The following is a 27,971-nucleotide window of genomic DNA, read 5'->3' as shown; positions in this document are numbered from 1 at the left end:
TGGCCTGGATGAAAAAAAGAAAAGAATCCAAGTTTGATTTGAAAACTGAGTGATAACAACTGTCTTTCGTGTTCAGCCTGGAAGCTTTGAAGAGAGCTGGATGCTTTGTTTTTAGAAGAAATTGTAACGTGGATAATAAACTTCATCTGTTTTTTATTTTTTTAAATTTTTTTTTGTGAACTAACATCAAATACCTCTTCCTCCTCCGAGGAAGGAGAAGGAGGGGGAGGGAAAATCCTTGCTCCTAAAGCAGCGAGTACATCACATCAAACATGACTATGTTAAATACTAAAATGTTCAAAGTACAAGCGAGATAGATAAAGGCTTTGATGGGAAGTGGATATTTCCCAGGGACATTACAAGCAATAATCCAGATGTTATGGTGTAATGCAATGAGTGTCCATGGATAGATGGGGAGCTCAAGCCAAGCAGCGCCTGCTGTAGGCCTTAGCCCTCCACTCCCATGCTGTTACGCCATATGGAAGCAATCTCCAGGCCCCCTTAATAGCCAGCTTTGGATTCCATTTTCACAGGGCTCATAGAGCTAAGTGGAGCTGTTTTATGGACAAGTTAGATAGAAGCCTTTCCAAGATAAACATCCAATTCGAAATTAGGACATACCAAGCTGCAAAATTATTTTAGGGCATATTTCATGGAAGCACTGCCATTTTTCTAAGGCGATTGCCAGACTGTAGAATGCCCTTTGATCCCTTGTGGACATTACTCCCTTTTTTATAAAAAGGATTTTGAAATAGTTGCAGTGTTTAGGGAGGAGTATATCTGCTGGGACTTTGAAGTATGTCCATGGGAACAGTCATGCTTTAGCTTTTTGGCCCAAAAGACGAACTTTAAAAAAAAAAAAAAAAAGAGAAAAGAAATTACATTGCAGCTGGATTTATGAATCAAAATCTCGTTTTCTTTTTAAAGGTAGGAATTTTTACCCATTGTGCCAGGACAGCCAAACGGGGTGTTTAAATAGAAGTATATTAATATGCTTGTGGGATTCAGAATTCGATATTTTAACCAGTAAAAAGCAAGTAAAAAATTTGTGAGTTCACCACCTATGATTTAAGAATTTTGTTGCCGGGTAATTGATCCATAAAAAGTAATCTTCAGACATCAGGTGCTTTTGCAATCGTTTTATTTAGCAACAACATTTCTTACTTGCTTTTAAAGCTAACACGTCCTGTTTTAAAGTGACTTGTGAAATCTTCTCCTCCGTCTTGCTCCCACCTGTACATGACATGATTGAAGCTCCAAAGTGTGGCGAGTTAAAAGTTGCTTCAGGAGAATAAAATATGGCAGGATTTTTACTGCGGGAAGAAGAGTATAGCCTTGAGTTTTAATGTTTCCAGCTCACTCCCTCCAAATAAAGGCCTATTTAATCATCCTCTGTCCAATAAAATATTGCCAGTTAGCAAACTGTTAGCGCAGCCGTGCTGCACAAGATGAAGCTGCGAAGGTAACAAATGTGGCTACCAGGTAACCATAACTCCAGATAAAGAGCCTGGTGGTGTCAGTGTTTTTTCAGCAGGCATCAGTATTTTTGATTCGTGGGCTCAGTTTCTGGAAGCAGGAACAGCAAAGTTAGCAAAGAGCTAAGGCGGGAGGCTGAGTGATGGAGGAGGTGGAAGATGCTGCTCAGCCTTTCACCTGGCCATGGGCTTTACGATCCTGGGCTGCCTCCCCAGAAAGGACAGACCTGCATTTTATGGAGGTAGCTGGAGAGGTTTTAAGAGTTTACTTTAGTTTCTCCCCTGTTCCGTTCCCATGGCTCTCCTGTGCCTTTCCCTGAGCCAAGGTACCAGACTGCTCTCAGTGCTCGAGGTCTGCTCTTGCCACAGCTCAGCCAGGGTAGCTGAGCTGACTTCTCTGGTGGTTTAAGCAAACCCTGCTGGTTTTGCTGTGATATTGAGCACCGTCCCTTCACAGGGACCATGGGACAGTTGGGCAGAAAATCCATAGCATCCTACTGCCTTCCATTGCCTGCTTACCCTTAGGGAACCATGGTGTCCTTCTCACTCCTGGTGTGCTTTCATAGCTCAGTTAACTTGAGCATGAAAATGTGTTTGGGTCTTGAAGCATTCCGTGTTGTGCCTTGCTTTTCAGTCGAGTTTCACGCGGAACCTGCGGCTCTCGGAGTCCCTGCGCAAGAACCAGCTGTGGAACGGGCTGGTCACCATCACCCTCCTGGAGGGCAAGAACATGCCCAGAGGGGGCTTGGCAGAGATTTTTATTCTCCTCAAACTGGGGGATCAAAGATACAAGAGCAAGGTAAGTATTAAGGATTTCCTTAAGTTGTCTGAAGTCAATAAGGGGCTTGGTGTTTCTTTTACTGATGTTTCTACCTCAGATGGAACTATTCTTGATACTCTTTCTGATAAGTGAATTCAAAATCAGGAGACCAGACCAGAGCATTTTGCTCTGTTTTGATGCCAGTAGAGAAAGAGCAAGTTAGGAATATTGTGTGTTATCAGTGTTTTGTGCATTTAACATATTTATCATGTTGATGGATGTTTGACATTAATATGAAATGAAATAAAGCTACATGCATCGCACATGTGTTTTGTTCTCTGCCAATACAGAAGTTGGGCTTTCAGTGCTGAAAAGTAGACCTAAAATGGTTTCCAGTTCAGGGGAATTATTAGTCTTTTAAAGTACTTTTCTTGAAAAATATGTTAAATATTGCAGAACTTGCCTCCCAAACAGATAAAATGCTCCATGGTTTTGATATTAATTTTTATTCTTCTAGGCTGTTTTTATCTGCATACAGTTCAGTTGTATAAGAGTCTAAGAAATGAATGAGTTCCCAAAGATACACATTTCATCTGGAAAATCTAATAAGAAGAAAGGCTATAATTAAAATAATACTCTTTTGAGAGAGAGCAAGAGCTCTGCATGTCATGAACTGGAAGTGCAGAGGAGGAGAAAACAAACCTCCTCCTGTACAAAATGTACAGAGCAAGTTCACAGAACATAACATTTGGATGTAGGCGCATCTGAAACCTGCACTCTGTCCCTCACATCAGACCTCAAACCAAGGTCATGATATGTTTTTTATTTAGAAAAGTAGTTTTGAAAAATAACAAATGGCTTAGTTACTTTAGAATAAATAGATGTTATCCCCCTCACAATCCCTTTTTATGTGTCTCTTTAATGGCCCATAGATGTGTTGTGAATCTGCAAGGCTGAGCTGTTTGCTTAACATGTACGGGTGAAAAAATACTTCTTTGGGTTCCTTAATGCATTCAAACCTGTTTCCAGGTGATTGTCCTCAAAAGGGTTGTTCCTGATTTCTTCCAGTGTGTGATGGTGAATGATGACCATGGAGCTGGTGGGGTCTACCTTGTATTTCAGAATTTTTCCAGCCATTCATTCAGATAACAACTGTATTTTTATTGTTATTGAGAGGGAGGAAAGAGAATATTTAGGAAGATGAGACTGTATGTGATGGGCTGGGAGCTTTGGTTGGAATGGCATTAGTACTTGATGCTCTAACATCCAGCCTTGTTCTGTAGAATTGATTTATTTTTTCTTCTTTTTGATTTACTGTGAAAATAAGTACTGTTTAAGAAAAGTAAATATTATAACTGCATGTTTTCTAGACACTGTGTAAGAGTGCAAATCCTCAGTGGAGGGAACAGTTTGATTTTCACTACTTCTCTGACAGGAAGGATATGTTGGACATTGAGGTGTGGAGAAAGGATAACAAAAAGCACGAGGAGCTTTTGGGAACGTAAGTTGGGTTTGAGTTAGATTTTATTTTTTTGGGGGGAGGGAAAATGGGGTAAGTACAAAAATAAAGTTCTTTTGATTATTTTTTAAAACTAATCAATTTGTTTTCATTACTAGCATCATAATGTATTTTTCTGTCCTTATGCCAGTCATTTCCAGGTTATGTTTAGATTATGTTTATTAAAACTTATTAGTGGGTAATCAACTAGCCAAAATCTGAATGCAGAGACACCTAAGCTGTCTCTAAAACCTGAAATACTGTGGGAGCTCAGTGGCATCAAGAGGCAGGATTTTTCTGTATTTTTGTGGTGATTTTGCTCCACATCTTTATATGCTCTGCTGGTGACAGCCCAGGGATTTTGTGCTCCTTTTTAGGGCGGTGTCCCTTTTTTTCTGTTTGCACTTTGATGATGTGTTCTTCTAAGATTCTTTAATTCCATTCCACTCTCTCTGAATTTGTACAGTGCTGTTTTCTTAGTAGTACCTCTCTCTTCCTTGCTTTTGCTTTCAGCATTGTCCTGTGGACCCATCTCCCCAGACAACATCTGTGCTGCTGGGGATGTGCAGCAGCACCAAGAACCATTCACTCCACTGGACACCCTCTTTGGTCTGTCCACGCTCATCTGCTGGCAGGATCACTGCCACAACTCTCAATTTCCTGAGGGTGGGACCCTGCCTGCAGTTGTTTGCTGCTCTCACCTGGCCAGGGTTTCACAATGTGCTGACTAAATAACAGTAACTCATAAGAACAGTCTCTTTAGGCATTCAAATAGTTTGAGACTATTCACTGAGAAGAACAATGCCCTTTGGCTCTACAAATGTTTGTGGTTTTGCAGAGCAGGAAATTCTTTCTGGCTGAGTGCTGTTGCTCATCACATGGAGAAGTGGCTGAAGATGAATCTGTTCCTTCCATTCTCACAGTTACTTCCATTACTTCTGATACTCTGTTTAGAGTTAAGAAATAAAGCAGTGTTTGCAGCTTGCCTCAGGTCAGTCTCTAGTGCTGGAGCAATTCTTCCTGAGGCTTTTCCCCTTTATTTTAATTTTTCCCTAGGCTTCCCCTGCCTTTTTTCCTACTGGTTTCTGGCAGGTGGTGTTTAGTGTGGCAAAAACAATCAGTGAAATGTTTGTTCTGTTCAGCACTGGTGAGGTCTGTGTGGTAGATTTACCTTAAAGAAAAGGCAAATCTTCCAGGGTAAATCCCTGCAAGTGTTCAAGGCCAGGGTGGATGGGAGCCTGAGCAGCCTGGTCTAGTGGAAGGTGTCCCTGCCCATGGCAGGGGGGTTGGAACAAGATGACCTTTAAGATCCCTCCCAACCCAAACAATTCCCTGATTCCATGTTTGAATTTATTTTTGATGTCTACGTGGAGAAAAAAATTTTTGCTTTTGTTCTCTTAAGCACAGCAAATTGGCTGTAGCATCAAAACGGGAAAAAATGCTCTAGTTTATGAAGAGCAGTTGCAAGAATAGGTAAACACTAAGTGCATAATAACAAGTATTGTTTTTACAGTGTAGAAACTTTTTGACACCCTATAAATAATATTTTATGAAGGGTTCAAATGCAGTCTAATCTGGAGAAGGATTCTGTTGGAAAAACAGCATTATGAGGTGCCATGTTTATTGTCTCCATGATTTCTAAGTTGAGTTTTGAGATTTCTGGATTTCACAACACCATTGTAAAAAATATTCTTTATTAAAATGTTTGTGGGTTATATTCGGTCATTACACACAGCAGTGCATCCAACTGCCCTCAAATAATTTGCATGGCTTTAAGGAGAAAACAAAATTTTCTGGATCAGACTTAATAATTTTGTGGTCAATTTATGAATAGAGTTAGAATTCATTATGGTCCCTTCCACCCTGCTCAACCTCCAGCTGTGTTGGTTGAACCTTTAAATATGTTCTTAATATTTCAATGAAGTTGGAGGTGCTCACAGCGGAGTCGAATCTGATAAACTTTTGTGGCACAAAGACTCCTGTTAATTCCTTTAGACCCAGAATTTCAGATAGTATGAATGCCTTAAGACTCTGGAATATGGTTCTTCTCCCAGGCATAATTTGTTTTCAAGGTAAAATATGGTTCTTGAAATAGGACCTGAAGTGTCTGTGAAGAGCATGGAACGTGTAGAATAAGGAATGCCTTGGACCTCTGGTGCTGAGCACAAACACCTGGGGTGTTTGTCTGCTTCTGAATTAGTGAGGAAACATTTCATGTCACCCTTCTATCACAAAACAAACCCTCACTGTCAGTGCACATCACAAGCTAAATTATTACATTCAGCCTACCTGCAGTCTCCTCAGAGTTTCAGCTGGGTCCAATTTCTCTTCCTCACTTAAAAATCCCACAGCCCTGAGTGGTTCAGCTGCAGGCTCTGACACTGAGGGCTGGCTGCATTGTGGTGCTGGCTGAAATAATCCCTCTATTTAGTCTGCACAGGACTGTTAGTAACGTTTATTGAGTGCTTTTTGTGTCCTGTGGGAGAAGAGGCACGCTATAAACAGGAGAGGATGTTAATGTATATGAATAAACAAAGGTGTTAACGTGTGCAGAATTTGTCCAGGCAGAGTTAAATTGTTTATGCCAGGTTGTTAGAGAGTGTTTCTGCGTTAGGGGATATGTTCTGGAAAAAGAGATGCTGCAGAATGTTGAAGGTGTTTTCCTTCACATATTTACCTCAAGAAGGAGATTTTACAAAAATTGTGAAACTTAAGACTGTGAGCTCTGAGACTGGAGTGCATCCAATATCTTTATGATGAATGCCTCCAGGAAACTGTCTTTGCAATAAGAAGCAACCCATGTTTTAAAGGCTGTGCTGTTGGGATGGAGCAGTAAAATCCCCATTATGGCTGCAACCAAAACCTTCACTTAAATCTCACCAGACAGTAGGATGAATCAGAAAAAACAAAATTTGTCCATTGAATAAGTCATAATAAGACTTTTTTAATTGTTTCCCTGACACCTGTGGCATATGAAAGTTCAAGTATTAATCATAGGTACATCTTTTTGTACTCTCTGATGATTCTGATGTCTTTTGTGAAGGGCTTTCAAGAAGTCTGCAGGGTGTAAAGTGGCACTGTTGTGTACAGATTTTTCTATATGTATTTATATATATTTAAAGATTCTTGTTATAATTTGATTAACTGTGATTGGGAAAATAAAATACAACTCCATGTCTAGTAAGAAGCTAACCTCAGCACCTTTTAGTGAAATTTTAACATGTGATTCCCTGATAAACAAATATTTTAATCCCAAATTTGTGTATGCTGTTCTCAAGTGCTATTTCTCTGCAAAATTAGTAAAAAATGGAGGAAAGGGAAGCTACAGGCGAGGGCTTTAAATCAGAAGAACAGTCTTAAATCAAAACTAAAGCTGTACAGGACTGGAGGCTAATATAGAGGTGTAGACCTCTATATTAGCCAGATACTGATCAGGAGTAGGAAGGTAAGCATTTAATTAGTTGTGGTTAAAAGAAAGGAAAGTGATACGGTTGTGTGCACAATGCATTCTTAACTTACAGAACTGCAGCCCCTATAGATTGTGCATGTAGCCACTTGCGTGAAAGATTATGTCTGAATTTAATATAAAATATAGCAAAAGATGGCAACAAGCAGAGCTGTTCTGTCCTGAGACAGGATTACTGTTGAGAATTTAACTCAGGAGATCATTTGTATCACCTAAAATACAAATGTTCTGAGAGTTTTGCCCTTTGCATTCAGAGCAGGCAACCTTTAAACAAAAGTGGATTACCTCCATTTGTTTGATTCTGTGCCCATCACAAGTCTCTTACCACTTTCCTGTGAAATAATTATGTGTAGTAAGATCTTGCAGATAGAAGGCTGAGAAAGAAGGAAAGGAAATGTTTCTGTTTCAAGAGAATGAGGGAAGTAGTTTGGAAATCATTAGACTCGTTTTAATAGTGTAGAAGTGTTAGTGTGGAAATTGCTGAATTTATATAGTAAATTGAATGTCTAATTGTTTTACTAAGCTGCATTCTCTGCAGTCTGATTATATAACCTAAATGAAACAGAGTGTCTTTTTTTTTGTTTTTTTCTTAAGCCTTTTGCCAGTGCAAATGTGGATTTTCTTTTCTCACAAGATTTTTTTTCTCACAAGAAAATATAGGCATACCTTGAGTGAACACAGATGTTTTAAGGAAAGTTAGTTTGCACAGAAATCAGACATGATTTGAGGAAGAAATATTTACACTCCACCTCCTGCTGTTTCCCCTCCACATGTGCATCCCTCTGACCTCCACACCCTTGTACTCCATCTTTTCTTTAACCTTATGCGAATGAAATTCTTTTAAGAAGAGAAGCAATTCCAGTTTGCCAAAACAAGATAGAATTATATTTAACTTTGCCTTTGACATCTGGTGGAGTTCGAGGTTAGATGGGAGATGCACTGTTGTCCGAACAAGTTGTGTTTTCTGTCTTACTCCACGGAAAGTTTTAAACATAAAAACAAGTTTTAAACATAAAAATCAACTGCAGCTTTTCCCAGTCGTGGACTGTGTTGAGTGGGTGGTGTATGAAATGCTGATGTGGGAGACATGGCCTCTGTTGCCAGCTGAACCACAGAGCAGCTGGGTGACCTTGAGATTTCCCCTCTCCTTCCTTTAGTTGCTGCATCTAGAAAAAAAACCAAACTAAACTCCAAGATAAGGATACGTCCCCCCTTTTGTGCTGATACCCAAAGTATCACTGGAATTGCTGCAGGCCTGAGACACAGTGGTGTTAATGCAGCCAAGGTGAAGTTGACCTCCAGTGTGGAAGTGATAAGGGCTTTTTCTCAGAAAGAAATAAGGTCTTTTTCTCTCTCTTTGTTGTTGTTTTGTTTTCATTCCTGCTGTAACTTTTCCTGTCATATTTTTCTGAAGAGTCTAGGTGTAGCAATGAGCTTTAAATGCAACCTCTCACACTTGGAAATGGTGTTGAGAGGCAGCCTACGTGCTGAGCCGTCTTGGTACTCTGCCTGGTTTATTTTCCTTCTCTTTCAAAGCACTTGAAAGCAGTTAATAAGAGTAAACTTGAAACCTGTTGTACCTCCAGAGCAGTGGAGAGAAAAGAGCACACTTAAGGCAAAGTCATTCCCATTGATTGTGGTCAGAGGAAGCTTAAGGAGTTGTGTTTTAATACACAGAGCTACTGGACAGCTTAGAAACTCATCAGAGCCGTGGCTTTTACTTCATAACACGGTTTCTTGGGTTCTCAGGCTGAAATGTTTTGAGATTTTTTTCTCTTTTTTTCACCCCCTTTAGCATTCACAGAAAATAGGCTGTTAAGAAGCGGAAAGCATGCAATTTATAGCAGATGGGCATAAACTGCTCCAGCTCTACTACTGGAATGGGATCAATCAGGAACACTACATGCACCATTTACCCAGAAGAAACACACCTGGGGGAACCCTGTGGAATTTTAGCCTATTAAGACAACACCTTAACAAGTTTAGTTTAAATAAAAACTTGTCGGCAGGCATTAAGTGAAGCAAAACCCCTTGCTCTCCATCAGCCACTGCCCTTCCCTTTGAGGAATGTTCCTCCTCTTGCAGCGTGGCAGCAAACCTTCTCCTTCCTTTTTTCAAAAATTTTTTTGTTTGTTTCGTTTTTGTTTGTTTTGTTTTTTGCCCTTTTTTCATCTGTAACTTTTGCTCAGCCTGTTCTTACGAGCCAAGCCCCAAGGAGGTTCAAGAAAGTTCCACTCCATTTACTGGACTTCTAAATAGAAGGCATTTAGCTGAGCCAAGTGATTAGACTTTTTGTTGCATTTAACCACTCCCTTTGTGTGTAACTGGCTGCCTGGTGATCTCTCTGCTTTAGACCGTGCTCATATTTTATTGTTGTCTCTTTATGAATGTTTCTCTTTTATCCTCTTTATTTTTATTTTTGGGGGAAGCATCAGGTTAATGATACATATTACATGCAAGGAGTGGGTGGGGGACTTTTAAGACAATCCTTCCCTTTGGGAAATATAACACTACACTGAAAATGTAGCTCTAGTAAAGCTTGTAAAAGAGATTGGGGCATACAGTATAATGTAGCATAAAATGGAGTATGTGACTTTAAAGAAACGAATCTATTTTAGGCTAATGTTTTAAATTTTGCATTTGCCCCTTTTCTTTTCCCCCAGGTGAAATTGAATTGTGTTTCAAATCCATCACAAAACACTGGGGGATTTTAGAGGGGAAGTGAGGCAGGCCAGAGTTAAGTTTTCCACCTGTACTTGCAGTCCAAACCTTTTACTTCCCCTTACCAGTAGACAGACCAGAAAGCAAAACCTGACAGTAAATACAACAGAATCTGCCTAATTAGTTTCCTATGTTTAATTTTGGGATGTTTTTATTTTTTGCACTGAAGAAGCAGAAAGTTTTGGTGCCTGCTTGCTGCTAAAATCAATATAATGTTGCTTTATTATTTTTTTACCACCTCTTTTTTTTTATTAACCCTTGGCAATGTCATTCCAGGTGCCACGTTGACATTACTGCCCTGCCAACAAAGCAGACCAACTGCTTGGAGCTGCCTCTGGAGAAACACCCAGGGTCCCTGCTGATGCTGATTGCTGTTGCCCCATGTACAGGAGTGTCTATCTCTGATCTGTGTGTCTGTCCTTTGGGAGACCCCAATGAACGGCAGCAGATTTCTCGACGTTATGTGAGTTTGTCTTTTTTTTCCTTTTTCTTCTTTTTTATTTTTTTTTTTTGTTTTGTTTTGAAATAGTCAAAACTTCAGAAAAAAAAATTCTCCAGTCATAATGACATCTCCTCTACCAAAGTAACCTATTAAATGGAGTAGTTGCATGTTGAATGACAGGGAGATTGGCAGGGCAGATAGACCCAAGCAATTTGGCTGTTTGTATTTGTTGAGTTTTAAACTAATGCTGTTCTTTGCAAACTTGAATTGTGTTAGGAGATTATCATGGGGAATGAGACACTGAATATCATGAGGAGATAATAATATACTTAGCTTTATTCCCTCCTTCGGGAAGGTTATTTTCTGGGCTTTAAATGTTGGGAGATAAAGCTTTGTGATGGCTTCTACGTCCTCAAAAGCTGGTCAGGATGGAATAAGTGTATTTCAATTTGTGCCTGCGGAGGTTTAGATTGGATATTAGGGAACATTTCTTCACCAAAAGGGTTTTCAGCACTGGAACAGGCTGCCCAGACAAGTGGTTGAGTCATCAGTGCTGGAGGTATTTAAGAGGTGGGTAGATGTAGCTTTTAGGTACGTGGTTTAGGAGTGGACATGGAAGTGCAGGATTAGTTGCTGAACCTGATGATCTTAGAGGTTGTTTCCAACCTAACTGATTCTGTGATAAGTTGTTTAGTGGTCCATAGTCTCTGTTTCTTACTGAATTACAAGCAAAATACATCTTTACACTTTCTCCTTGCAGTGTATAAAGAATTCCTTTCGGGACATGAAGGACATTGGCTTCTTACAAGTCAAAGTTTTAAAGGCAGTGGACCTGATGGCAGCAGATTTTTCAGGTATTTTTTTTCTGTTTTGCAACATATGATGCTGTAATATATTGCTTTGCAAGGATCAGTTGATCAAGGAAAAGCAAATCAACCCTTCATCTCTCCAGCGCTGAATCCTGCCTCAGGAAACTGAGATACCAAATGGCTTTGACTGCCAAAAGTATCTGGGAAGGTCCAGTAGATGGAGATCTTAATTTCCCATTAGACCTGAGCAATCTGACAGGTAACTTTACAACAGCACATCATGCTAAGTGTTTTTGCCATCAGGAATGTGTAAAGTAAGAGTTGATACACAGCGATGGTGCTTGCAGAGCACCTGCAAAGCAAAGCCTCTCCCTCTTCTGTCAGGTGTCTTGTGAGCTGGGAGCGAGACTGAAAGATGTTGGGGTGTCTGATGTGGTGCTGGGTGTGTGGGTTTGGGTGGTGCTGCAGACTGTCACCTGAAAAAACTTGTCAGCAATGGGGCTGCGAGTCGATGCTTTCTCTTAGAGCTTATTTGAGGCTTCACTTTGGGGTGACCTTTTTGGTGCTCTTACTCCATGAAAAGTATGGATTTTCCACTGAGCTGTTCCTCAGGTTGTGCTCGATCCTGACAGCAGTGGACACTAACACCTTTTAAAACCACAACTTTATATTGTACCTCTGGGGAAAGTCTAGGAGGTTGATACTTCTCTGTAGTGACTGCCTGGATATTATTATTTTTATTATCATCTTCTCCAGGATTCTGGAGACCTTTTAATTCCCCTCTCTATCTCACAGCAGCTCATAATTCACAGGCACAGCATTGTGTGTTGTGTATTTGCTGACACAGTCATTTTTTAAAGATAACTTGTTGATAAAGGCAGGAAAGATGGTAGAGGGAAAACATTTTTGCTCCATTCCCTTGTTTTTGTGAAGGCATTGTTACATAAGAGAATGCTGCTCCTAAAAAAAGGAGCAAAGGAGAAAGCCCACGATTAATCATGGTACTGTTTTAGCGCTATATTCAATTCACTGCTAACCCTGAATTGGAAAAAAATGTTTACTGCAGAGAGCAATACTTTAAGGAACTGAAGAATTTAATTTGAAAAAAAGAAAAAAAAAACCCAAAACTTGTCAATAACGAAAGGTAGCTTGTAAAGAAATCCATATCTAAATTGACATAATATATAGGTCTATATGAAATTAGGAGTGTAACTGCACCTTGCTGACTAATTTCATTTGGTAAGTGTAGCACAGCAGAGTAGCCCCAGCTTTGCCATGTGCCAAAAGTTCCATCTAGAAATAGGTGGAGTTTTAATATAGACAGAATTTTTGGAAAAAGCTGAGCCCAGAAGGTTATTTCCCCTCTGGAAAACTTTGCTGATGCTGAAGCAGTTGCATCAGTGATGGATTTGGCCCCCTCTCCCTCAGTACTCAAACAGGAGCTTGTGGGTGGATAATGAACATTGGAAGAGACACGCAGGTTCTTGATTCTGCAATTCAAAGACTTTTCATACAGAGTATGTGATACACATTCCTTGTGCATAGCACAGAATGAAATTCTGCTTAAGTAAAAGGTTACTCAGTCTGTCATTATATTCAAAATAACCCAGGCTTTGAGCCTGATTCATGAAGCAAATGACAAATTGTTTTTCAATGGCAGTGCTGAAAATATCCTAGTATTATGCTGTAATAGACCCACCAAATTGCAAAAGGATGCAGCCATTTTAGGTAAAAATAGCATAATTTCTGATCATGAAATGAGAGACATAAAGATTAATTATCTGTTCTGAGCCATTCATAAATGATTAGTGCAGCAATTATGGGCTTCCATAATAGAGCCCTCCTAGAGCAGTGCCATATTTCCTGCATTGCCAAGGAGACTGCTCAGATTTATTGTTATTGATAAAAGTAAATTCTAAGTCCCAGCTAAAAATCTAATAAAGGGAAAATCACAGAGGGAATCAGAGGTACAAAGATTTCCAAGGGTTAATAGAAGAGCAGTGTGAGCAGGTAGTGTCCCCTCCGTGTCCCTTCCCATAGCAGCCATGAGTCTTAAATCCCCCAGTTCCCACAGCCCGGTGGGTATGCTGGATGTAATGCCACCTTATACCTTATTCCCACAGTAAAGATTGGATTTTGGTGTGATTGGGATTTCTATGTGTTGTCATCATGGATTTTAATTGCAAGTTTTTATTCTGCTGTAATAATAGTGATCAGAAAACATACACTATCTGCTTTGGTTTCGAACAGTATCCTGGAAATCCATATTTTACTCTTGGACATAAATTTTTGGGCTGGCTTCCAGACAGCTGTATCATATATGTAGAAGCTCTTCACCCACAGCTAGCCCAGTTTGAGCCTTCCATACTTTTATATTCCTAGATAATAGTTCTGTTGATGTGGAAGTGACTTTTTCTGCTTTGTTGGATGTTTTCTGTGTACGCATGAGAGTTCTTCTCAAACACTGCATTTGCTCACTGACCAAAAAATAGCATTCAGAATACCAAATTATACAGTGGGATTGTTTTTGGCATATACCAGTTTGCATTTCAAGCAGTTTCTCTGAAAGGCTACATGCATTTTCCACACTTATCAGGGAATGGGCATGTAAGCTGAAAAGGAGAAGACAAATAGATTCCAGTAATACACATGGTCTTTAAACTTTACCAATATTGACTAGTTAATACCCACTGTTTACATACTTAAAAGATTCCTGTTTAGTTTATAAACTTCTGAGAGTAAGACCCTTAAAAGCTCTGCATTAATAATACAGAAAATAAGGATTTAGAAAAGGACAGCTTTTGCTTAAATAGCTTGTTTGTCTGATATCTAAATCCCTACATTGCTGACATATTTAGTTGACTACATAGAAGTTAGGCTGGAGTGTCTGTGGCTGAGTTGTACATGATCATTGGAGATGAGATTAAATCAGATGCTGAGCCAGACATGCTGATAAGGGGCCACTCTGCTCACAAAGGAAACTGCTGAGCTGCAATGAGTTGGTAAAACTACAAATTCATTTAATGTGAGTGATCAAAAAATACATTAGCAAACATGTGTTCACCTAATAGATTCCATGTTGACATCCTTCTTTAGAGAGGAGGAGTTTTTCTGCCTTTTTTTTTTTTTTTTTTTTTTTTTTTGTTGGTTTTGTTTTGTTTTGTTGTGGGGGGTTTACTCTGTTGGCTGTAAGTACAATACTTGGATCATGCATGGATTCTCCAGTTGATGTTGGGTTTTGTTTAAACTGTGGCACAGTGTAGAGCCTTCATTGCTTCAAGGACTTGCTCACATGGAACTAATTGAAGAAATACTTCTGATTTCAGTCAGTGTTGTGCTTCTTTTCTCATGATGTGGATACTTAATCCTGTAATCAACTGAAGAAGACCACAGGCTCTAAGCAGAGGATCAAACAGGGAGTGGAACTGCAGCGCTGCTCCTTCCCTGGCTCTGAGCAATGGCGCTGCTTTCCTAAGCGCAGCTGAGTCATTGTCACCATGAACAGATCTTTCTTGCTGTAAGGACTGAGGGATGATTCACTCAAGGTCTTAGATTTCAGGTATTACAGTGAAGCCTCCTGAGTGAGCTGTAAGGTAAGTGTTGGAGTTTCCAGAACTGGGAATGATCAGAGATGCAATTTTTTTGGGCAAGTCATTCCACAGAACGGGACACTTCACACTTGCTTTAATGGATCTAATTTTATTTAACGAGTCACTTCCTCCACCCTGCAAGGGCTGCAAAGAAAGAGTGTGCATACTAAATACCATAACTGGTCCACTTAATTTTCCTTTCCTTTCCCTAGGCAAAAGTGATCCTTTCTGTGTCTTGGAGCTGGGAAATGACATGCTTCAAACACACACCGTTTACAAGAACCTCAACCCAGAGTGGAACAAAGTTTTCACATTGTAAGTGGATTGCTTTGGAAACCATGCAGCAACTCCACTTATCAGCTTAACTAGGAAAGCTATTGACTTTGGGAAAATGCAAAGGTCAAGTTTAAGATATGTCATTTTTTTCATAGTCAGAGAGGATGTTGGAGAAATCTCAAATATAACTTAATTAAAGCCTTTTGCCTTTTACTAGTTCTTGCATGGAGTTTATTAATAGAAGTCATTAAAAGAAAAATTACTGTGATATTTATAGGAAGAATCATGACTAGACATAATGGAGTCATAGTTTGATCCAAGAGATAATGTAACAGAAAGTTGAGACCAGATACTCACGCCTACATTTTCCATAACTTAAAATAAAATATGTTTCACTGAACCTTGGTGGAATCCTTGTTTAGTTTGGAGTAAGCAGAGAATTAGAGCTCATGTTGGTGTTGGTCTGTCTTCTGAATTTAAACTAGTCAAATGCTCCAAATTAGATGCTTAAATTTTTATGGAAATCACGGTATTATTTTATTTGTCACTTTATTAATAATATAAGTAATAATTTTGGTATTGCTTTTAGGCAGCCCAATTTTTAAATCTTGCTTTATGCTGACAAAGATTTCTGTGAATAAGTGAGTGAGATAAATGTCTCCCAAGACTGCAGCAGTCTGTGCAAAGGGTGGCAGTGAAGCATTTTTGACATTTGCATCTGTCCACTGGAAGAACAGTTTGAAAATTATGAACTTCTTGCTAAAGCAACATTCATAAATACTAGGCTGGATGAGAACACAAGAAAAACTATCTGATTTCTTTAATAGAAATACTTTGCTGTATTTCTGTTTAATTCAGGGGTGCAGCTGAATACTTGTGTCTTGGTGTCCTTTCTCATACTTTGTTCTCAAGAAGCTTCCACTCATGACTGTTTTTTCTGAGACTGTGCCAGCAGATGAGTCTTGTCGGATGTTCAGCCAGCAAAATAAATCCAAAAGCAATCCAAATTTATTTTATTTAAAAAGAAAGTTTGTGTCTGTACTTCCTGTGGGTCTCAGAAATGTCAGCTATGGACTTTCTCTAACTTTCTTACTAATGTTGCCTGGCTGGTCCCAGCACCAAATCTGCAGAGCCAGTCAGGCACTCGCATCTCTCCTTAGATTTTTGTCCATTAAAAAAGAAATTAATTAAGCCCCTTAAAAGCTATTGATGATTTAGATTTATTTTGGGGCAGTGTGGATTGTTTTGGGTGGATGAGTCCATTTTAGCTGGACCTTTCAGTACCACTACAAAGCCGTCCCCATTATATCCAGGTTTTCTGCAACACACTTACCTGTGTGTGTCACTGTGCAGTTTTAATGCAATGAAACTTGGGTTTGAATTCAGCCCTTGACCTCTTCCAGCACCAGCATTCTCTGTTGGAGAGCTGAGTTTTACATTGATAGCATCACCAATACAAAAATACCAAAAAGTCACTGTCTGGACCTAGTTATGCAACTGAAATGTGAGGGAAAAGCTTGGGGAATGCCCATCACTTGATTCATTTTGGGGGGGAATTTAATTAAATGCTAGTTATATACCCCAAGGTAATACAGACTTAATTAGTACAACACCAGTCTCAGATCTTTGTGGAGGAGACTGTGTGTATGTGTATTGAATATTATTTTTTATGTGTCTGCATTTTTTTGTTCCAGCCCTATTAAAGATATTCATGATGTTCTGGAAGTGACAGTGTTTGATGAAGATGGAGACAAACCCCCTGATTTCCTTGGAAAAGTTGCCATCCCTTTGCTGTCTGTAAGTTACCTTTACCACATGTATCATGGTTGGCTGGGAATACGTTGCCTTTTTCCCCCCTTAGCACAAAACCCCACAGATTTAAACAGGTTTTGTGATCTATACCTGCCTTAGGTGGCAGTGTTTATAGTTCTCCTTAGTGTAACAAGCATTGTCCACCCATCTTAGTACAAATTTGGTTGATTGGAAAGCAAACTGCAGAAATGTCTCTACTTCATCAGTGCCACGTAGGTCGGAGAACATAATTGAGTTGTTCTGTGTGTTTCCACATCATCTTCTGAAGGTGACATTTTAAGCCTGTCCTTGTTCTGTCTTGCTTCTTTTTACTCCAAGAAAGTAATTGCACATCGCAGTCGGATTGAGTAGAGATAGCTGTTGTTATTGGCATGGCTGAATGAAATTACCTAAAAGGGGTGTTTTCCACTCCACAGTGCTTTTAAAGACTGGTGGCTTTTGTTCTGTAAACAAATACGTGAGGAGTGAGCGCTACCATGGGAGTGTAAAATCAAAACTGGAAACAAAGCGAGCTCAGGGGAAAGTGGTTGCTCTGGAGATTAAGGAGAGTTGAAGCTTTTTCAGAAACAGCCAAAAAAAGGCCAAGCTAAAGAGAGTGGAACATGAAAGGATCATTAAAAGACTTTAATAGAGGAATGGGGGAAAAGCAGCTTTGTGTTTGGTAAGACTGATTTAATTTTGAAACAAGACTGGTAGTATTAGCGAGCAAACCGGATCAAGAGGACGTAAACAGCTCCATGTGTATGTGCAGTGTCACAGAAGGTTCTGGTAGTTTTTACAGTAACGTGTAGGAAGAACTTTCTAGGCTGTGACTTATTAAATCAATTAGTAGATGAGGCTTGAAACATCATGGGACTCTTGTGTCATATTAGGCAAGTTGTGTAAACACATTTAGCTGTAAGCATGGGGTTTGCTGTGAATTGGGAGGCAGTGATGCTCTGCAGGAGTTCCCTGTGCCGAGGGGATGTCGTGACAGATATTTGTTCAGTTGAGCCCTGCGCAGGAGTGTGAGGTGATGATTTGTTGTACAAACACGCTGTGTGATTCTCTGGGTTGTCCTGTGCAGAAGTTGGACTCCAGGATCCTTGTGGGTCCCTTTCAAGTCAGGGTATTCTATGATGACATTTATGCTTTCCATAGATAACCACATCAGCACAGGCTGTGGTGAGATGCTTTCAGTAATGCTCAGTGTGATGCCGTGGGTAATAGCACTCTCAAATAGGCAGATGGTGGATCCTGATTGAAACTGCACAGTACAAAATTGCAGTCTTGTTTTGAAACATCCCTGTGAAAGCAGATTCACCTCTGCAGAAAGGCTGGCACACATCTTCCAGGGTTGAGGCAAGAGTTTGTCTTTGAGTTTTAGAGATTGGCTGCTGCAGGAAGGACAGTGATGGGTTTGTGAGGCTCTGTCCCAGCAGAGACTGGAGAAATGGGAGATTTCTAGAGGGAAAGCAAAGGTCCCATCTGATCAAGGCAGGCCATATAAGCCTCACAGCATCAGCACAATTTCAGTAAGGGGCCAGTCAAGATCAGAGAGAGGGACTGAAATATTTGGTATTTCCAAATAAATAGCAAACTGCCCAGAAAACTCTTGAACTGACTTTGAGGATATGATCCCAAACTAAAGAATGCTTTACAGTAGTAGGGAAATAGGTCTATACGCTCCAGTTTTGTTGTGATTTTGTCTAAATAAATGTATTTCTTGTATATGTGAATTAAAACCAATGTGGCTTCTGAATCTCTTCACAAAAGTGTATATGCTTTCATCCACCCTGTGCTGCTCACACTGGGGTCTGAAACAGGAGAAGCCCAGCAATCTGTGGATATGAAGGATCTGAGGAGTAAATACTGAGCTCTCAGTGGCCCACACGCTGTTGTGAGCTTTACAATGCTCTTCCCTAAAACTGCGTGATCTTTTTGTGGATATTTTAGATTGTTCATCTATTTTTGTAGCTTGAGTTGTCAATATCTTCTATTTTAGAATAATATTAGAGTCAGTTGGGCATGAAGGATTATTTGATGTTTACAGGGAGGAAAAACCTCTTAACATCTTTTATTCCATTTTTGATCACTTTGTTAATTTCTCCCCAAGTCCTCGTATCTCTGATGTTACTGGAAGAGAGTGGCTGGAGCAGCTGCTCTCCTGCAGACCCAGTGCTTGCCAAATGGCCTGCATGATCGGCAGCAGGCTGTGTGGGCTCACAGTGAGAAGATGTTAGATTTGGATTTTCTGTTGATTTTATAGGCATTTGTCAAGTATCCCTTAGGAAGCATGTAACAAGGCAGAGGAGAGGAGTGTGTGTGTGTGGTAATGTCCAAACTATTCAGTGTAGGTTTTTCTGTGTCCAAGGTTTGGGACAAAAAAAATAAAATAAAAATTGTTTATGCTTTCCCTTGCCAACTGATCTTCTTCCTTCCCATCCAAACTTCTCTGCCTCCTATTTCAGTCAAATCTAGTGTAAATATACTCATCTCTGCTTCTGATTAAAACCATTTTGCACCTATTAACTTGGTCTGCTCAGACAGAGAACTGTAATTTTCTAAGCTCTTTTTCCTCAAATAGGAATTTCAATGTATGTTGTCATTTTGACTGTAACTTTGAATGTATACTTTGAACCTTTAGATAAATATACTAAAAGAGAACAAAAGTTAAAGACTCAAGGAAGCCTCACAACCATATAGATTTAATTTCTGTATGTAATCAGACCTAATATTTGCCTGGCATTGAATTGTCTTTTGAAAATAGATGTGCTTTTGCCATTCTTTTTTCCTGTTAAAAATGCACAAGTTTGACTTGTGAGCTGTCAGCACATGAAGTAAGTTTACTTCAGGAATTGTTCATGGATGACTAGATTATTTCCTTAATGAAAAATTGCCTTTAGTAAAGTATTTGTTGGAGGGATATCAAATGTTTAATTAATATCACACTGAATTTTGGGTTAAATGTGTTCAGTAGTCCCACACTGGCATTTTGCAAACATGACTACACCCTCATCATCACATTAACACAGGAATAACCTTACAGCACAAAAATTCAGGGATGGTGAAATTATGTATTCTTTCCGTTCATCCTTGACTGTGATGTAGGGTTATTACAGGAACCACATAAGAAAAATAAAAAGCTGGGCAGCATAAGAAGAGTTTTAAGGTGCCCAATGGTGAATATAGCTACAAACTTCACATTCTGGTAGAGGTGATAAAGCAGAATTGGATAAATGCACATTTTGTGAGCAATAAACTGAATTTGGAGACAAAGGGAGAAGTTTGTAGTTTAGCTTTAACTTTTCCATGTTGATCAACCTGTTGTACTTTTTTTCTTGTGTACTTTTTGTCAAATTACTCCTCTAAAGCAAGTGTGAGACCTCATCTCAAGCACTGCTCTGGTCAGCCACATTCACAATTTACACTAGAAAAGAAACAGTTCAGTGCTACCACAGTATCCAGCAAAATGGATCTTTCTCTTGCCAGAGGTGATCCATAGAGCATGGCCTGGCCTAGCCTTGGGCTGGGAGGGAGATTTTGGGGTGTGGGGAGTGAAAGGGAAGCCCACGAGCCCTGAGCAGAGCAAGCTTGTGTGCCAGAAACTGGAGAAGAACCTGGGCAACGGAGAAGTAGGGCAAAAACTTTATTACTTGAAGAAAGAAGTTTGATAGGTTTTAGAAGTTTTGTAGGTTCTGGGGGACTTGAACTAATTATCAAAGAAGTCCTTTCTGTCTCTGTGTTCCTTTGTGTCCTAGATCTTAGTAAAGGCAACCGTGTGTCTTTGTGAGGGTCTGTCTTTTTTCCTCTGCTTCAAGAGACTCCTATCTCCTAGAAGGCTGCAAGTTATTAGAGACATGGGAGCATATAGTGTGCTTCAATGAAATTGAAAGCAGAGTATATCAAATATCCTCATGTAGAAAGGCCTTTGAGTGAGAAGTTGTAGAGCAGAATGGAATGTTTTTTATCTGCTGGATTATCAGGTCAGAGTAGTCCTCAGCTGCACCCGTTTTTTCCAGCCAACAGGAAGAGGTCTATGAAATATTCTCAAGTGCCAGGCAAGGTCAGTAGCCAACGATGCACTGAAAACAGGGAGTGTGCCTTTGGCAAGCTTGATTGTCTAAAGGATGGCCTGGATTCAGAGAGCAGACACCTGATGGTTGCACTTACTTAGCACTTGACCATAAGTGCACAGTCCTTTCCAGGAGAAAGTTTTAGAGTTTGAGAAAAGTCAAATTGCTGTGTTTATGCAATGGAGGCAGCTGTGAAGTGTGCTATCTGTTCTGACTTTTATCCTGATCATGAACCAGGATTTTTGGAATGGGGAAAAATCCCCCACCTCTCTTCCAGGGAAAACAACATCTTGTTGCTGACATTAGATTCTCTCCCAGCCACTTGCTGCTCACTGAAACAGTACCAGCAGGGAGGTTGTCTCAAGTATCACCTAGGATCCTTGTACTCCAGGGTTTTCAGCTCCTCCTCAGACTGGCTCGAAGCCCTCCTATGAAAGCCCTGCCTGCGTTCTTTCAGTCCATCAGCTCCATATCTCTTTGGTCTTTGGATAGCAGTCCTCTGCCAAAAACCCAAATCTCCATTCCTCTTCGGATCCCACAGAAGGTTATTCAAAGTGAAGTGTTTGGCATAAAGACTTTTGGGATGAAGGAACAAGCATTTTGTACAAAATTGGTTTGGTGCACGTGGCAAGACTGGGGAGGAACAAAACCCTCTTTATTCACATGCAGGTCGATCAAATACGTGGCTTGCTTTCGTCTTTTCCTGGGGAAATTCGTCCTTTGATAAGGGGAGGTGTGTGTCTATTACAAGACAGCTTTATGTTATGCAGGGCAAATGGGATGACATTGTGCATCAGCAATGAGCTCAAGCAGGAATATCAGAGGTCCCAAATGCTTTAGATGAATTACCCTTGGAGAGTAGCCATTACCCTCTCCACACGTCACAGTTGTTGATGTACAGAGGTTTAACCCAGCATTCTTCTGTCAGGTCATCAATATATGACATTGAATCTGCATCAAAGCTGGATACAGAGTGAAGTTTTCTTAAAATCAATGTAAAAAAAAAGCCTCTAAACCATATTTCTTTAAGACAAGAGCAATGAAAAAACACACTTTGCTGCGTAAGGGTCCTGTCTTCTCCGTGTTTTGTGTCATATCAATCTTGGCTTTTGCTATTTCATTAAAATTCCCAAGCGGTCAGAAGGTTGTTGCTTAATAGATTTAGCATTGGCTGGCTACATCAATACTGTGTTTAGTCACATTTGTTTTACTGGGGACATCTGTGTGAAGAGTTTAGCAAATATATTCATTCATTTGAGAGGAACCTGGTGCACTTTGGACCTTGACTGGATGGTGGTCTCATGTACCTCAACATTTCCTTCAGTTAGAGGCAACTTCAGGGAGTGTTTTGCCTCAAATACCTCTGTAGGTTGAAATATTTATTGCAAAAAAGGATTTCAGCTTGTCTTCCAACTGATAGTTTCCTTTTCGTGGCCCTGTATGGAGAAGGAATGTGATATAGAATATACAGGTCTTTCTGTGAAAATATGGATGTGGTTTTGTCCTTCTGTGTTGATTCAGACGAGGGAAGTGCCCCAAATATCAGAAATTCCCATGGGATGAAAATCCAGACTATGTTTCTGATGGTGACCTTGCAAAATGCAGCATGTGGGTGTGGTAGGCACTGCTGTCCTGGTGTTAATCCCAGGGTTATGGGCAGTCCTGCTTGGTGCTTGAGCCCCAGCAAGCTATTAAGAAGCTTTCAGAGAATGCAGGCATTAGTATTCAGTGAGGATATAACGCATCATCAATAAAGGAATAATATTGATTATGTCTCTTTAAGGTGCTTACCTGCAGATATTTTCACATTTATTTTAAATATTCCTTTCCCTTCTTTTTCCCATAAGTAGATATTAAGCTGTTTTAGATGCAGTTATCAGAACCACTCATTTAGACAAATCCATGTGACATCATCAGGTTTGTAGCGAAAGGTGTCTGGGTGACAGAAGAAACCTGATCTTTCTGACACTGAGGTTCATCCCACGACCCCAGCTCTGGCTGCTCTTCTCCACAGCTGGAGAAAGCATTTCAGCAGTCTTTGGGGACAGCAGAGACTGGGGGAAAGTACCCAGAGAGCAGAAAGAAATAGATGCAAAATGAAATTATTATAACTGTCTGTCTCTCAAGTTGGGGGAGAAGCTGAACAGAATCTGCCCCAAGAACAGGATGCAATGAAAATGAGGAGTATTTAAGGCTCTTTTACATGTTTTCTTGTGGGCACAGTTGAAACATGCCAGCAGTGTAATCCATGCAGTCATGGGTCTTAAAATTACCCTGTACCTTTTGTTGAACCACGCTGCCCTAGCACAGTGCCAAAACTGCAAAGAAGTCTTTTGTTTGGCTTCTTTTTCAGTTTTTTTTCCTTTTTATCCAAATGAAAATGCAGTGGAGACAGGCCATTTCATAGCCTGCCATTCTTCTCTTGTGCTTTTTTCCCTCTAAAGAAAGTCTGAAGCTAAAATATCTGTATGAATGTTTAGTCCTAGCTTGCGTTATACTTGCACACCTTTTTTCCAGACAGTTTGAACACTTAGAATTAAATATGCGAAATAAATCTGACTCTAAAACTTTATTTGCACTGCATTACTTTCTGCCCTGTTCAATTTAAGAATAGCAGCAACAATAACAATGACACCATTCAAGAAGTTTCCCAAGCAACCCCTATTTACAAATACAGAGGTGGAAATTACTTGTTGCTGATTTAAAACTTACTGTTTGAAAACACCTGCAGACACACCCAAAATGTTTGATTCAGCTCCAGCTCTTAAAATGAAGAGTCTTTTCCCCAAAGCATTTTTTTTTTGAGCACAGAACACCACAGTATCTGGCTCAAATACTCAGAAACATTTATTTTTTCTTTTTCTATCAATTTAGCTCTGTGTCACATTTCTTTTCCTTGTGGGTTGTGCTCTTGAAAGATGTAAGAAAGAAATATATCCCAAAGAATATAAAGAGGCTTTCCCACTATCTGTTGCTTCTGGTGTAACTGGCTGAAATGTGATGAGAAGTATATGTACCTGAAATCCAAGGAAATTCAGCTCCACAATGAATAACCATGGGGAATCCAGAATTAGGATATTGTGATATATACTGGACATCTGCATTTCTGCAGACACGCTGGAAATAAAGTACATTCTGTCCTTTCACAGCAGAATCCATGAATCAAAGCTCAGGCTAAACCTGTTGCTGCTTGCACCAAGGACCTCAAACCAAATCCTTCTGTCTCAGTATTCCTGCCATCAGTAAAACCATTTATCCTTTAATTTGTAAAATTTAACAAAAGCACTATTTTCCAAACAAAATTTTATTTTCATTCAGTAAATTCAATTTTTTTGGCCTTTTTTTGAAGGAGGGAAAAGCAAACTGGTGAGAGAGCAGAAACCTTTGTGATGGGTTGACAATGCTGCATGTGGCATTTGGCCCAAGGACCTTCTGATGCCAGTCCATTTGGCCCTAGAAAAGGGTTTAATCACTTTGGCAGCTCTTCTGCTTTGAGCCTGCAGGACTGCAAAATGTTTTTTTACCTGCCCCTTTCCTGCAGCATCCTTTGCTGCCAGCTCCAGCACTGTGTGTGCTGTCTTGTGGTGAAAGCAGAGGTGCCTTGTGATCGGTTTAGTGTTATTGCTTTTATTTATTAGTATTAAATGAATTCCACATAGGTCTCTGTAACTGTAGAGCTTTGGGTGAGAAAATAAGAAATAGCTGGAGTTCCTGGCTCTACACCACTGAGGATGCAGAGTTGGTCCTTGTGAGATCCCTCTTCCCTTTCAACCCATAGGCAGAAATCCCATCTATCATTTGACAAGCTGTTTTGGTATAGAAAGAGTGGAGCAGCATTGGGAAAGAAAGTGACCTTTCCCTTGTCTTGTGAAATCACTTTGTTCCTATTACACCTTTTTTTTTTTTTCCTTACTCATTTCTACCATGGTTTATATGAGCGCCTCTTCTAAATGCCAGAGCAGCAATAGCCATTTTAAATATGGTTGCAATTTCATGCCCCCAAATTTCCTCCGTTATCTTTAATCTTTGATCATTACAGCCCCTCAATATAGCTTTTTGGTAAGCTGCAGTTTTTTATGTTACTGCTGTTTAGAATTAACTGGTCTGCTTCCTAAAAAGCCAAATGTTTAATCAATACATATCCCACTGTGTGTAATAAATACATTTCTGCCATCATTTTTGAGGAGAGAATGCTTTTGCTTTGAGCCAAATAGTTTACAAAATGGCAAGGAAGGTATTTTGGTTTTGGGCTGGTTGTTTTTTTTTTTTAATAGATGCTTAATGAGATAGGGCCAACGCGTTGATCAGAGCAGAGAAGTGGTATTGAAATTCAGGGGTGGGGTGGGGGGAGAAGTCTTTTACATGAATTAGTTAATTTTGAACATTTGTTACATTAGCATTCGCTCCACTTCAGCTGATTCATTTCTTTGGATTGCATTTGTTTGCTGGGTAATAATTTGATAACGTTGCAATAAACTAAGCATTAAGAAGTGGTTTCGTGTACTGGAGTGTGCAATAGGTAGGTAAAGTTGTTGTTTGTGGCTCTTTTCCTAAACTTTGGAAGAAAAATCCCATTTTAAACTTGTAATAACAGAGGCTGATTACTTCCCATCAACTCACTGGCTTCCAGGGCAGAATTTTCAGACTGTTTATTACGTGCAATGCTCTACTATAAAGTACAAGGTCTGAAAATTAAAGTTGGACCATAAGAGATTTAATCTGCAATTTTATAGGTCTCTAATCCAACAGTTGTTTTGTATTTCAGGATCTGAGTATGTTATCAGGGTTTGGGAGAAGTTTTTATTTTATATTCTTTTGTGCTTGAGTTATAATTATTTATTTATTTGTTTTCAGTGTCTTTAAATTATGTTGAGGGTTACAGCCAGGAAAATATTGATGCTTTTTCTCCCCTCCCTACCCAAACTATAGATTAGAAATGGTAAACAAAGTTGTTACACACTGAAGAATAAAGACTTGGAACGTGCTTCAAAAGGAGTAATTTACTTGGAGCTGGATGTCCTATTTAATCCTGTAAGTCGAAGTATTTTCTTTTTGCATATCACTGGTGTAAGAAAAGTGCAGATCTGCAAGGACGAGGGTGGAGGTGATGCTTTTAAAACCAGGAGCCAAGCCAGAAAAGTCCTGTCCCCATTGCATCTGGTGATGGAGGGATGTTTGATGCTGTGAGTGAGGAAGATTTGGACTATCCCTGTGGCCCCTCCAGGTGGATGGGACAGAGAAGGGGCATTTCTGGAGGGACAAATAACCGCAAGCACCTTAGGAAGGAGGTGCTGATTGCTGCAGCCAGGGCTTCTATTGCAACAGCCAAAAAAGGGCTTCAGGTTCATTTTATTATACATTACTTTTAATACCTAGTTCTCCCCTAAAAAGCTGACCCAGGATGTTCTCTTCCCAGGGTGTTGACAGGAAAATTAATGAGGCATGGACACAGTGCTTAGTTTTTAGGTGGCTGAGTCAGTCTCAATCCTTTATGCCCTCCAGTCTTTTACTGAGTTTAACTCCTATTTATTAAGGGCACTGGGGGCTGTGCCACAGCTCTGCTCCTGCTCAAGTGAGTCCAGCCTTGCCCAATTTAACTTGTCTGCATTTTCCTTAGCACGGAATCATAGAATGGTTTGGTTTCCAAGGGATCCTAAAGCCCATCCCATTCACCCTGTCCTGCCATGGGCAGGGGCACCTTTCCCTACACCAGGTTGGTCTGAACCCTGCCCACATGAATGTTGCCAGGGATGAGGCATCCACTCTTTCTGGCCAGCCTGAGGTCAGTGCCTCACCATCCTCACTGTAGCAAAAATGTGTTAAAAGCAACTCCTATGTCACAGAGTCTGGAAAGATTGAGAGATGCTGAAATTCCTGATCTTCCTGATGCTATGAAAATGAAACAACTCCTTTAAAACTACATGGTCTTATTTTTTTAAATTTTTTCTTTCTAGATAAAAGCAAGTATTAGAACATTCAAGCCCCGAGAAAAGCGCTTTACTGAGGAGAACCGCAAATTTTCTAAAAAGGTGAAAATTGGGTCTGGGCTAAGCTTTTGCATCTGTTTTGGAAAGATTTGAATTGCTGTAGCACAGTTGCAAGAACAAAACCTATTTATGCATAAAATGCTGAACACATGTAAATTCAGTGTATTTCTGTATATATTAAAAGGTTTGTTTGTGTTAACATGAAATTGCTTTCTGATCTGGCTTGCATCAGTAGTTCTGCTTTGTGCTTCAGACTGGGGAAAATGATAGCTGTGGATTTTGCACACTTCGCAGCACTTAAAGCTCAATGAGAGCCTTATTCCATTCTTTGTGAAGAAAGGCTAAATTCCTTATGTAAAAAGTCCACAGGATTTATGAACAATGGCCATTATTCTTTTTAAAATCAAGAGGCCTTATTATAAGTCTAAAAATCCCTATTTATTTCTATGGATTAGTCCAAAACATGTAGAATAGAGGAGCAGACTACATTCTCTCTGTCCCTTTCCCTGAGACACTGATGTATTTTAAGAATTGAATGACGATAAAGGTAGGTTTGTTTAACTGTTTTATTTAGTTTTGGCATCAGTTTGTGCCTTTTTTTTTTTTTTTTTTTGTAAGAGATGAGGAAAATCTGGAAGGTTTGGGTGTAATCAGAAAGCAGACAGTAGCTGGCGAATGTGTCTGAAATAGAGGCTTTATTTGTAATATGTACCCTGGCATGCGTTTGTAGCCTAAATTATCCCTTTTTCTGAAGCAATAGTAGAATATTAGTGTGTTTGATTAAACTCCTCTTCTCCTCCTCTCCTCCCACTCAATATTTATCAGATCTTATCAAGAAATGTTGATCGCGTGAAAAAAATCACCATGGCAATATGGAATACAATACAATTCCTTTGGAGCTGCTTTCTCTGGGAGTCCACGGTGAAGAGCCTGATAGCATTTGTGGTAAGTGGATTTCTTCTTTTATTGCATGGGGCTGAGTGATGTAGGATCTGGAGTGTTCCCGTGCCTTCCTCCCCATCAGTGTTCCCGTGCCTTCCTCCCCACCAGCACGAAGCCCTTTCTCGTTGGCTGTTGTTG

At 39.9% G+C, this 27,971-nt stretch overlaps 1 protein-coding gene across 1 annotated transcript in view; it reads left to right on the top strand.

Annotated features, from left to right (window-relative positions):
* MCTP2 (multiple C2 and transmembrane domain containing 2) overlaps nucleotides 1-27,971 on the top strand; it is a 117,938-nt gene that overhangs the window by 44,230 nt on the left and 45,737 nt on the right. Inside the window, exons 10-18 of the mRNA XM_041469302.1 lie at nucleotides 2,110-2,274; nucleotides 3,606-3,736; nucleotides 10,197-10,383; nucleotides 11,123-11,216; nucleotides 14,974-15,076; nucleotides 16,732-16,834; nucleotides 25,834-25,935; nucleotides 26,859-26,933; nucleotides 27,717-27,836. Coding sequence (XP_041325236.1) covers nucleotides 2,110-2,274; nucleotides 3,606-3,736; nucleotides 10,197-10,383; nucleotides 11,123-11,216; nucleotides 14,974-15,076; nucleotides 16,732-16,834; nucleotides 25,834-25,935; nucleotides 26,859-26,933; nucleotides 27,717-27,836 — 1,080 coding nt within the window. The remainder of the gene's footprint in view (nucleotides 1-2,109; nucleotides 2,275-3,605; nucleotides 3,737-10,196; nucleotides 10,384-11,122; nucleotides 11,217-14,973; nucleotides 15,077-16,731; nucleotides 16,835-25,833; nucleotides 25,936-26,858; nucleotides 26,934-27,716; nucleotides 27,837-27,971) is intronic.

This window comes from Pyrgilauda ruficollis, unplaced genomic scaffold (genome assembly GCF_017590135.1).
Source record: "Pyrgilauda ruficollis isolate IOZ18807 unplaced genomic scaffold, ASM1759013v1 scaffold23, whole genome shotgun sequence".
In the NCBI taxonomy this organism is placed as follows: Eukaryota; Metazoa; Chordata; class Aves; order Passeriformes; family Passeridae; genus Pyrgilauda; species Pyrgilauda ruficollis.
Note: the sequence above shows the minus strand (reverse complement) of the source record. Positions and strands in the feature narration are given on the sequence as shown.